Genomic DNA, 12,439 nt, shown 5'->3' on the forward strand with positions numbered 1-12,439 from the left:
TTCCCATGCCCTCAGCTGTGCTGAGCTTGGCCAGCCCTCTCCACAGCCCAGTCTCATCCTGGTGGCCTATAGCTTCTAATAGTCCCCTCCTGGCCCCTCCATGCCCTAATCCTGACCCCCCTACTCTTCACCTCCTTTTCTACTCCCAGAGTCCTGGACCCTAATTTCCCCCACCCACCAAGACCCCTGAACCCTACCACCCCATGCTAGAGACCTGGACCTGCCCATTATGGAGTCCCAAATGACCCCCCTTCCCTCTCCCTCTGTGCTCCCACCTCTGCGGAAGTACCCAGTCCCGCCCCCTCTCACCCCCAGACATTGCTTTGGAAGACCACCCACCCAGACCCTCCTCACACCCCTCCTGATTTGTAGACCCTCCCCTCACACCTCCTCAGAACCCAGCTCCTGACCCAGAACCCTCCCCCTCTCCCCAGACCCCTACCCAGACCCACCCCCTAACCCGCCCACCCCACCCCCACCCTGTCTCTGCAGCCCTCTCCACCTCCGCCTCCCTCGTGTCTCTGGCCTGGACGCTGGCCTCCTACCAGAAGGTGCTGCGGGACTCGAGGGATGACAAGCGGCCGCTGTCCTACAAGGGTGCTGTGGCCCAGGTGCTGTGGCACCTGTTCACCATCGCCGCCCGCAGCCTGGCCTTTGCGCTTTTCGCCAGCGTCTACAAGCTCTATTTTGGCATCTTCATTGTGGCCCACTGGTGCGTCATGACCTTCTGGGTCATCCAGGGTGAGACAGACTTCTGCATGTCCAAGTGGGAAGAGATCATCTACAACATGGTGGTGGGCATCATCTACATCTTCTGCTGGTTCAACGTCAAGGAGGGCCGCAGCCGCCGCCGCATGACCCTCTACTACTGCATCATCCTGCTGGAGAACGCCGCGCTCACCGGCTTCTGGTACTCCAGCCGCAACTTCGCCACTGACTTTCGCTCACTTATCCTGGTCTGTGTGGTGGCCTCCAGCTTCGCGCTGGGCGTATTCTTCATGTGTGTCTACTACTGTCTCCTGCACCCCAACGGGCCCATGCTGGGTACCCAGGCACCAGGCTGCATCTGCCCTGAGTCCCCAGGGCCCTGCCGCCCACCAGCCGATGCTGTCACCAGTCCCCCGAGGTCCCTGCCGAGGACTACAGGCGCGGAGCGGGAAGGGGCCTCAGTGGGAGGCGAGCGTGCCGGGACCCCCACGCCACCTGTCTTCCAGGTGCGGCCTGGCTTGCCTCCCACACCAGTGGCCCGCACCTTGCGGACAGAGGGGCCTGTCATTCGGATTGACCTGCCTCGTAAGAAGTACCCTGCGTGGGATGCTCACTTTATTGACCGCCGGCTCCGGAAGACCATTTTGGCGCTGGAGTACTCCTCACCCAGCACACCCCGGTTGCAGTACCGGAGCGTGGGGATCTCCCAGGAGCTGCTGGAGTACGAGACCACGGTGTAGGCCACAGCCCCCCCAAAAAGGGACAAGCTTTGGCTGACCCCACATCGACCACAGTGTTGAGCTCAGAATTTCAGGGCCACCAGGCTAAGGGGGAGTGGATCTGTTGGTCCAAGGGTAGAGTGGCCCCACCATTGGGTTCTTTCAGGGGAGGGGGCAGCCTGTGGAGGCCCCAGCCCTAGGCCCTGTTTTCAGCCCTGTGGCCCATTTCCAAAACTCCCCAGAACCAGGGCCCAGGGAATCAACTGGTGCTACACTCCTCGTGAGCTGACCCGCTTCATGGAGGCCTCCACCTCATGTCTGGTGCCAGGCGGCCCCACCCCTCTCCCCTGCCTGGAGTTGCCCACATGTCACCCCCTGTGGACCCACCAGAGAAAGGACACTGTCTGGGGTCCATGACCTAGGCCCTGTGCTCCTCAGGGGGGTGGGGGTGGGCTGCCTCTGTGGTGGGACGCGATCTCTGAGAAGGAGGGAGGAGACCATGGAAGGAAGATGAGGGGTGAGGTGGGAGTGTCTGGTGGACAAGGCTGGTACAGTTCTTGTGAGGTCCAAAGTCTGGAGCCTGGGCAAGAGGGGAATTTAAGGAGGGAGTTGGGGTGGGGTGGGGAGTTGGGGGTGGGGGGCTGACAGTGCTGGAGCTGGACAGGAGAAAGAACCCGGAGACATCTGAGGGGTCCAGGCTGGCAGAAGCATGAGGGCCACAGATTTGAGGGAGGGGAACCCTCCATCCAGAGTGTAGAGAATGTTCCCAAAGTGAACTCCTCAGGAGACACTTTTTGTTAATGGGCTCTATTATGGATGAGGTTCCAGACACCTCAGGTGAAATGTTTTGAGGAGCCATTCTTTGTTCTAGATGAGCATCTAGAGCATTTCTTCTAGATAAAGGTCTTGAATACAACAGATAAAATGTCTAGGGAGATACTCTGTCTAGTCTCAATTATAGATGAGGTTCTAGCACATTTAGCAGAGGAATTGTTCTAGAGAGACATTGCCGGTTCTAGATTAAGTTCTAGAACACATCACTGATAAAACGTCCTAGGGAGAGGACATCCCTGAGGGAGTCACTCTGATCTGGATTCTGTTTAAAGGGTGAGGGCACTGGAGCGCTGCTGCTCTGCTCTGGAGGATTGAAGCTCCTGCCATAATGGTGGGGGAGGGGGCTCTAGAACCACACACGAGTGGAACATTCTAGGAATGGGTATCCCAGTTCTAGACTTCTGGGGTTTATAGGAGTTCTGTGCCCCTGTCCACCTTGCTCCACAGCCACCTTCCCAAAAGGAAATCATCCTCAGAACACCTGAGCCATTTCAACTGCCAAGTGGTTTCCAGCTGGAAAAAATTAGCTCTGGGGATGTGACATGAATCTCGGCTCTCAACCACCCTGCAGATGCAGCTTCCTGGGGCGGCAGATGGAAAACTGATTTGTTTTCCCTCACACCTGACAACCCTCCATTCCCAGGGCCTGAACGTCCTCGGGTGCCCATGAGACCACCCACCCAGGGCCCCCCTCTCCACTTGGGACAACCAGTCCTGAATAGGGTGGGGGAGTATGGGAATAGGGGTTCTGTAGGGTGAGGCGACAGAGCCTCTAAGCAGAGCTTGGAACCTGTCCCCCCGCACCCTCCCCCCGCCATGTTCCCACACCCCCAGGCCAACCTAGGTGCGTTCACTGCAAGGGCACAGCTGGTGATGTTAAGGACAGATGTAGACCTGGGGTGGGCATGAGGTGGACCATGAGAGTCCTAGACTATGCAAATTGGAGGGGCACTTAGCCCTCTCTGATTCAGCCTCCCTTGGGTTATAGATGGGAAACTGAGGCCCAGAGTAGTGGCTAGTCTCATGAGGTCCCAGACTCCTGGCTGTCCCATCAGATAGTGACGGGTGACAGTGAATTTGCTGAGGATGCAGGGATGGGGCCATGCTCAGGGTGCAAGTTGACCCCAAAGGCAGAGAGGGCAGGACTGCCCCCATTCACACATATACACAAGCACACATCACACCCGTGACGCAAGTCACCTCACCCCCTGGCACACAGGCAACTGCACAGACCCCCACACAGGCCGAGATGGTGTGTGCATCCTCTCACCAATGCGCCAAGAATGCTTTTCCTTCTTTCTCCTGCTTCTCTGATCTCTAAGAAGCCTCAGGAACCAGGCCTGAAGGTGCTGGGTGGTGGGGGAAGCCCAAGGCTGACCCAGACCCCCTCTGGTGGCTTCAACTGTCCTCCTTGTCCTCTGCCCAAATCTGTCTTCAGAGACTGGATTCCATGGCCAGTGACCCACACGTCAAAGGTGGGAGCATTGAGGATGTGGTCCCAGATCCTGCTGATCGTTTCTCCAGGGCGGACTGTGCCAGGAGTTTTCACCCCATGTGGTTTCTCTTAAATGCCCCCCTGCTTGAAACATCCCTACAAGAGAGGTGTTATCAACCCATCTTTCAGAGGAGGAAACTGAGGCTCAGGGATGACATGAGGGTCACCCATGGCAAGTTGTTTTACTCCCCAGTGTCCTAGAATGGCCCATCCGGCTGCCCCATTCTCCAGCATCCTAGAAGGAACTGTTAAAAATCTCCTCCCCAGGAGCTGGGAGTCCTTACAGCTCCAGGAGATGCCCAGGGAACCAGGGAATAGGAACGAGGAGGCAGAGCTGGCAGGCTGAGGCGTGGCTTCAGGCTCTTGGGGAAGCCAGGGCCACATTTTTGGACCTTATTCCATCCCCACCCACCACATTCTCATCCTACAAAACCTTCCCTCAGGGCCTCTGCCTGCAAGGACATCTGAGCACGGGAAACGGCAACAGTCAGAGGGCTCTGTGGCTAAAGGGCCGGAGGAGAGGGCTGCAGGCACCTTCTCCTGCCTCACCCTCAGGAAAGAGCTCAGCCCCATAAGGACCCCCCACATACACCCAGGAGCTCAGGACCCCATCCCTCCCAGGCCTGAGGTCCCCCTCTCCACTGGCCTGTCCTCCACTTCATCCGGTCCCTGCCAGTCCCCTCGTTTCACTGGAATAGAGAAGTCAGTGTGAGGAAGGGGCGCCATCCATTCGAGCTGTTGTTTGGTTTTCCTTTCTGTGACACAATCTACCTCAGCCATTCTCTCCCCCCTGCTAGGATTGGACCCCCCGGGTTCCTGCCTCCTGCTCCCCATTCATTCCCTGTCCCCTGCCCCAGCCTGGCTGCTCAGTCCTCCCCAGGATCCCTACAGGGTCCCTGCAGTGAGAGAAGATTCCAGAACCACAGCCCAGAGGGGCCCTTGGGGCCCCCTAAGAAAGCTGCCCTCTACATCTACTATAGAGGAGAAATGAAGGCCCAGAGAGGGCCAGAGACTTGCTCAACATCACACAGGAAGTCAGTGGTAGAGTTAGGCTTTTCCTGGGAATGAGAGGTAGTTGGGTCTGTCTTAATTTTGCCAAGAATAGAAGAAAACAGGACCAAATATGTCAGGCTCTGCCCTTCCTTCAGTATCTCTACTCCTAGGAGAACTTGTCCCCATTCCCAGGACAGACTTCTGTCTCCCAGTTTTCTTGACTGATCCCCAAGGCTGCTGACTGTGCTCCCCAACCCTCTCCAGGCACCACACCCCTCTCATCGCTCTTCCATGCACTGATTACCACGTGCCTTGTAACTGTCACCCTGGTTGGACAGCACAGCTCTCCACCCCTCCCCAGCAGGGGGCTCCCTGACAAGGAAGACTTTCTTGGTCCCCTCCTCTCATCTGCCTCATCCTTCTGTCTCCCCTAAACCTGCCTTACCCCCAGCCAGCTCCCTGCTACATCTGTGTCCCACAGAGTTGTGTCACCCATGAGAGTCAGGGAAAGCAGAAGGCAGGGAGGTGAGGCCTGAGGAATGTCCAGATCTTGAGGTAAGGGCCAAGGAAGCTGGGAGTATCCAGGGAAGATCTTGCCTGGCAGCCCCCAGTGCCCTCCTAAGTGCTGAAGTTCCACAGGGCCTTCCCTTGGAGCTCAGCTGGGCTTGGCATTCACAGAAACCTCAGGCAGGGTGGGGAAGATTTTCTGGGGCAGGGGGGTGCATGGGTTGCAAATTCAAATACCTTCAGGTAATAAAAGTGAAAGAAGTGGAGGTGCTAGACAATAGGGAGTGGTGAGGACTGTGGCAAACAGGGGAGTACACGACCCGCCCATAGGCCCTAAAATTCAAATTTTTGAAAAACCCTGTGCTGGCCAAACCGAATACTCATATTTGGCCCATGGGCCACCAGTTTGAAACCTCTGGTTCAGAATATTAAAAAGGTTCTACTGCAGAGTCCAGAAACCCCTCTGAGGAAGTCAAGGACAGGGGCTCTGGCTCCCTCTGAGACTTTTCTAGTCCAATTCTAAACCCTGTCTACCTGGCCACCTGAGAACAGGCCCACTGCTCTCTCAGCTAAAAGGGGAGGGAGGTCTGGGCGTCCACAGGGTCCCTGGTTTGGAAATCATCATCTGATAAGGGCTACAGCCCCGCAGTGCCTGAGGCGGGCAGTTTAGGGGCTGAGGTCTTCTCCAGTTTGGGGGACCCTGGTTAAGAGGCAAGCGCATTGGGTGGGAGGAGAATCCAGGTACAGGACGAGGACTGAAAGCCAGGACCCAGCTGCCCCCATCCTGTGCTGGCCGCTGCCACTCTTCGGCTGCTGTCTCCCTCCCAGATAAAGCTGGAGACCACATTGGGGTGGGGGCGGGGAGGAGCTGTCAATTTCTGTACTAACGTGCTTTGTGATGTCTCAGTGAAAGGGACTGAGTGCCAAGCCACATGGGCAGCCGTGGGGATGGGGCCTATGTTCCCTCTTCCCAACCAGAGGCTTCTGAGACCCTGGGGCTGGGACAAGGGACTGTATTGTGCCACTCTGGTTGGGGAGGGGCTAGCACATTCCTGGGTTCTTCATTTCTGCAGGTGAGGGGAGGAAGAGCAGGAAATTGTGGAAGTGAGAAAGAAGGCCGGGTCCAGGGCTGGCATGGTTCCTAGAGGCAGAAAACTCCCAGGGGGTAGAGGGTGATCCTCTCATGCCTGGCCTCATCCACCCTTCCCTTCTCACGGCAAGGAGGGGGTGCCCTCTCCCCAGCAACCCTGGCCTTTATTCTATGCACAATCATTGTAAGGGCACCCCCAGGCCAGGCTGAGGGGTGGGGGCCCTGGGGAACCTGCAATAATCCCAGTGGAGGGTTAGCCTGAGACCAAAGGAGGTGAGACAGGCACCAAGTGGGAAAAGGCTATTCCTCCATCTTTCTTTCGCCCAAATCCCAGAATCCAAACCGGGCCTGTCTTCACTGGGCTAACCCACCCAAACCTGGGAAGGCCTCATGTAAACACAGCCCCTAAAACCCCCTTGGTTTTCCAAACCAGTCATAAAACAGCTGGAAGGGAGGGGAAGGATTCCCAGAGCTCCCTCTTACTATGTTCACCCCTGAGGATCCTATAGTTTGGGAGATTTTTCTCCCAAACAGGCCTCACTTCTTGAAGAATAATTAATTTTCCCACATTGAATTAACTCAAGTGGATCTTCTGATTGCAGATAAATTTCGAGGCCGCATGTTGGCTTCTAGGGCTTGAGGGAGGGGCAGTCTCTGTATTCTATTGGAATGTTCAATACACAGTTCTCAAGAGCACTCAGTGGGCCCCCATTCCTGCCTCCACCCAGGTGCGAATCAGTGGTTTAATCATCCAGCGTCTGTTTCACTGAAGGGGAAGGCCCAGCGAGGCAGCCTGCTCAAGGTCACAAAACGAGTTGGTGGCTGGGTGGGGCCAGAGCCCAGGTCCTTTGGGGTCCCACCAGAACACCCCCAGCCCGATGCCCCTCTTCCACTTGTTCTCCCACTCCAGGAACCACTAGCCATGCCTGAGGGGCTGATTTCCCTCCCTCAGCACAAATCCGGGGGATTCTTCCATCCCTAATTGGCCCCCACCCCTGCCCACTTCTGCTCCTGTTCCTGGCCCACCTCCTGGTATTGACTACATCTGTGCCATCCTCAGTCCCACCCCCGCTCACCCCTCTGCGCTTCCCCCAGGAGGGGGAGGGGGCTCCAAGCTGGGGCTTCTGTACTGAGACTCTTTTGTACACCACAAACTTTTTGTATATTTTTAATTTTGCTGCGACATGAGATATTAAAAGTCATTTCAGTACGTGCTGTTTGTGTCCCATTGTGTTGGCTGTTCTGGGCCACAGGAAGATGAGGAAGGAGGGAGCGGGGAGGAAGGATACCCTCTGCCACAATCCCTGTGGTTCCTTTAAGAGACAGAGGTATTTGGTTGGGAGAGGACAGGCCATTACACAAAGTTCCCTGTTGATTGGACAGAGCCTCCATCAATCAACCAAAATCTCAGGGCCAAAGGTTTTTAGGGATTATCTCCAAACTCTTCACTTTACAGATAAGGAAAAAAGAGAGTTGGGGGGTGGGGACAGACTTGCCAGAGGTCACAGAATGAGTCCATGACAAAAATCAGGAACCAGACTGAAGTTCCTAACTCCATTAAAACAAATATTTATTGAGTGCCTACTATGTGCCAGACACTGTTCTAGGAACGCTGAACAAGAAAGATATAAAACAAGCATTGCCCCTGACAGGTCTCCCTGCCTCCAGGGTCTCCACCCTCTAATCCAGTGGTTCTCAAACTTCAAGGTGCCTCTGAATCACCTGGGGGCCAGGGGGCTTGTTGTTGTTGTTTGGTTTTTTTTGAGGAAGATCAGCCCTGAGCTAACATCTGCCGCCAATCCTCCTCTTTTTGCTGAGGAAGACTGGCCCTGAGTTAACATCTGTGCCCATCTTCCTCTACTTTATATGTGGGACACCTACCATAGCATGGCTTGCCAAGCCGTGCCAAACCATGCTGTGCCATGTCCACACCCAGGATCTGAACCCGCAGACTCCGGGCCACCACCGAAGCAGAACATGCGACATGCGAACTTAACTGCTGCGCCACCAGGCCGGCCCTCAGTGGGGCTTGTTTTAAATGCAGATTTCCATCTCCATAACCAGTGTACAGAGCATGCCTGGGAATCTGCATTTTAAAGGTTCTCCAGGGGATTCTGGCACAAGGGGTCTGAAGACCTCACTTTGAGGACTACTGCTTGAATGCCTCTTCCCACAAACCTGATCATGACATTTCCTTGCTTTGGAACTTCCCATGGCTCCCCTGGGCCTTCAGGATAAAGGGCAAACCCTTTGCCTGATGCTGCCTTTTCACAACCTGGGCCCAAAGTACCTCTTGAGCCTCCTCTCCAACATTACCCCGCCCGGCCCTCATAGCCTCTCCAAACCACCCATCTCCCTGTATCTGTGAGCCTCCCCTGGCTGCCACCCATGGGCCTTTCTCACTATTCTTTCGTGCAGGTGGAACCCCAATCCCTAGGGGCCACCAGCCCAAGCGCTCAGGGAATGTAGCGCCCCACCTGGCTCCAGGACGCAAGTCGCAATTGGCCTAAGACAGTGGATCTCAAAATGTGATCCCCAGACCAGTAGCACCAGGGAACTTGGTAGAAATGCTGATTCTCAGGTTCCACCCCCCAGACCTACCCAATCAGCCAATTCAGGAGCAGCAAGTTTTCATAAGCCTCCCAGGTGATTCGGATATCCACCCAAGCTTGGGAACCATTGGTCCAAGATCATTCCCCTGACTGAGGATTGGTGGAGGCAGGGGCATGTGACCCAAATCTGTAAGGCAGAGACTGCCATGTGTCTCCAGTATCCATGCTCCCTTTTTTCTACAAGGTGATTTTTACCTGGGCACATGGCCACCCAGAATAGAAGACTACATTTCCCAGCCTCCTTTGCAATTTAGGCATTGCCATGGAAACAAGCTCTGGTCAATTGGAATATGAGCAGTAGAACTTTGTGCTACTTGCAGATCATCCCTCCCTTTAAGGGGAGGAGTTGTGCTCACCCCTGGCTGGGTTTACCCTTCCTACTTACTGGACTGCAGCTGTGTGGAGAGCCATCTTGAAGTTGAGAGCAAAACCTTGGTATGGTGGAGCAACAAGACAGGAAGCCCCTGGGTCCGGGACACATGGAGCTGCCGTACCTGCCCTGGATTGCTTATGTAATGGAAGAGAGAAACTACTATCATGTTTAAGCCACTGTTATTTGGGCCTTTGTTACAGCCGAAATACATCCTGCCTAATACATCTGGCTCCTAGATTCCTAAGGGAAGTCTTTTGAAGAATCTCTGGGAAAGATTTTCCTTCACAATAAAAAGACGCAGGAGATGGGAAACCCTTGGCCTCATCCAGGGTTGCTGGCATCAAAAGCAGGCTGATGATGGATGGCGTCATGTATGCATTACTCCTAAAGCCACGGCCGCCCTCTCACCAGCTGGGCTGGTTTGCTAGGGCTGCTGTAACAGAATACCACAGACTGGCTGACTTAACGGAAATTTATTTTCTCACAATTCTGGAGGCTAGAAATCCAAGATCAAGGTGTCAGCAGTTAAGTTCGCATGTCGCATGTTCTGCTTCGGTGGTGGCCCGGAGTCTGCGGGTTCAGATCCTGGGTGTGGACATGGCACAGCATGGTTTGGCACGGCTTGGCAAGCCATGCTATGGTAGGTGTCCCACAAATAAAGTAGAGGAAGATGGGCACAGATGTTAACTCAGGGCCAGTCTTCCTCACGTGCGCACCCCTGTTGCCTCTCTGGGTGTCCAAATTTCTTCTTCTTCTTTTTTTTTTTTTTTGAGGAAGATTAGCCCTGAGCTAACATCTGCTGCCAGTCCTCCTCTTTTTTGCTCAGGAAGACTGGCCCTGAGCTAATATCCATGCCCATCTTCCTCTACTTTCTTTGTGGGACACCTACCACAGCATGGCTTTTGCCAAGTGGTGCCATGTCCAAACTGGGATCCAAACTGGAGAACCCCAGGCTGCCAAAGCGGAACGTGTGCACTTAACTGCTGTGCCACCGGGCCGGCCCCAAAATTTCTTCTTCTTAGAAGGACACCAGACTAGATTACAGCCCACTCTACAGCCTCATTTTAACTTAATCACCTCTTTAAAGGCCTTATCTCCAAAAACAGTCTCATTCTGAGGTACTGGGTGTTAGGGCTTCAACATACAAATTTTGGGAGACACAGTTCAGCCTATTGCAGCATTAAAGCAGAAAATGTACGTAACTTGATTCCATTTTTGAGCTGCTCGATTAACCAGCCCTGAAATCACCATTGGACTGCTTACCTTGAGAGAGAATAAATTTTCCTTGTTGTCTAAGCCAACTTTGATCAGATAGTCTATTCTTCGCAGCCAAAAACATCGCAACTCACACACCGTGTGTGTTTGCTCAAGCTGTTCCCTCTGCCTGGAGTGACCTTCCTTCCATATGCCCTTCAAGGCTTGGCTTGACTGCCACGGTCTTGGTGAATGGCTCCTGATTGTGCCTTCCGCAACAGGTCGCTTGCCTTGTATCAAAGTTCTCTGCTTCTACGTCTTTCTCTCTGAGCAGATCAGGGTCAGCATATGCACTGTACACCTGCTGCCACATTGCCCCCTCTGGTCCCATGGCAGGCATTGATAATCAATCCCTTTTTCATGCTGGGAGTAGATCTGGTTTTTATAATCCTCTACACAGCACTCAGGCAGCCCCTGCCAGTCAGCTGGAGGTGGTTCAAAAGAGATGAATTTTATTTCCCGCAACTGTTAAGTCTTTGAGAGCAGGGACTTTATTTTACTCATCTCTTTTTTAATTCACGAGCTAATTTTAATAATAGATATTACCATTGTATGCTTCTGTTCCCATTTATTCCCTGCAGCAGCCTCCTGAGACAAGCACCATCATTATCCTTCTTTTGACACGAGACTCTGAGGCTGCGAGAGATGAACTACCTCATTCAAGGTCATGCATATTTGAACCTGGGTCCACCTGTTTCCACCCACTTCCACTGACATTTACTAGGCACTTGATCTGCTCATGGCCCCGGGTGGGCACTGCAGAGAATACAGAGATAGTTTGCTCTTTCAGTGGCATTTGGAATGCTTCTTGTCCTATTTCAGATTCTCAGCAGTTCAGCAATGTTTGGAGGAAGTCCAGGCATAATAGAATTCCCCATTTTACAGATAGGGAGACTGAGGCTCAGAGAGAGGAAGAGACTTGCAAGAGCAAGAGACCACCTTTCATCTCCTGCCGCCACTCTGAGGGTGGGAATTTGGGACTTGCTCAAGGGGTTAAGTGGGAGTTATGATTTCCGGAGCAGAGTCGGGGACTGGGGCCCACATCCTGGCCTCTTCCTGTTGGCCGGGCAGGCTGACGGGGATCTCACTTCCTGCTGCTGGGAGGTGGCTGGCAGGATGTAGGGGAGCAGGAGGGAGTGGCTCTGTGAGTTTGCACCAAGCAGCCTGGGCCATTTCCCCTCCCTGAAGGAGGGAAGCAGGAAGGCTGGTGGCTGGGAGTCTCCTGCGGCCCTCACACCCAGGGAGCTCTGACCCTCCCTCCAACGGGCACTGACCTGGACACCCAGCTTCCAGAAAAAACTTTAAAAACAGTCCTCTGCGCTGGCCCCTGCTCTTCTCAGTTGAGGGCTGCTATCTCCTGCACAGCCTGACGTCTTTCTTGCCACACCTCGGACTGCAGGGCGGAGCTTTGGAATTATTGTTCCCTTTGGAAAGATGAGGAAGCTGAGGCACAGAGGTTACAGTAAGCAGCCTGCCCTGAATCATACTGCAGATCAGTTCCAGAGCTCGGGTCCCCAGAACCCAGGTGTCATGGCAACGGGAGGATGGGTCAATTAGGACTTTTCCAACTGTCCTGGGGGGTCCTGCAGAGCACACAGGCCCTGGAAGTAAGGAACTAGGCCTCAGATCCAGACCAGGCAGAAATCCCAGGTTCTCCTCCTATTCACTGTGTGACCTCCTTGGGCCAGCCTCGGCAGTGGAGTCTGTCTTTAAAATCTGTATGGTAGGTATAATAATGGTACACCAATGTTATGAGGAATAAGGGAGATGAAATATGTCAAGTGCTCAGCACAGAACCGCAAAGGGAGCCTTGCCTCCCTAATAGTCTCCCAAGAGACAGCAAAACAGCCCAGG

At 54.1% G+C, this 12,439-nt stretch overlaps 1 protein-coding gene across 1 annotated transcript in view; it reads left to right on the forward strand.

Annotated features, from left to right (window-relative positions):
• XKR7 (XK related 7) overlaps positions 1–7,561 on the forward strand; it is a 29,160-nt gene extending 21,599 nt beyond the window's left edge. Inside the window, exon 3 of the mRNA XM_070589085.1 lies at positions 493–7,561. Within this exon, the coding sequence (XP_070445186.1) occupies positions 493–1,448 (956 nt within the window). The 3' untranslated portion in view covers positions 1,449–7,561. The remainder of the gene's footprint in view (positions 1–492) is intronic.
• Positions 7,562–12,439: the final 4,878 nt, after the last annotated feature.

The sequence above is a fragment of the Equus przewalskii genome, chromosome 21 (genome assembly GCF_037783145.1).
Source record: "Equus przewalskii isolate Varuska chromosome 21, EquPr2, whole genome shotgun sequence".
Taxonomy (NCBI): Eukaryota; Metazoa; Chordata; class Mammalia; order Perissodactyla; family Equidae; genus Equus; species Equus przewalskii.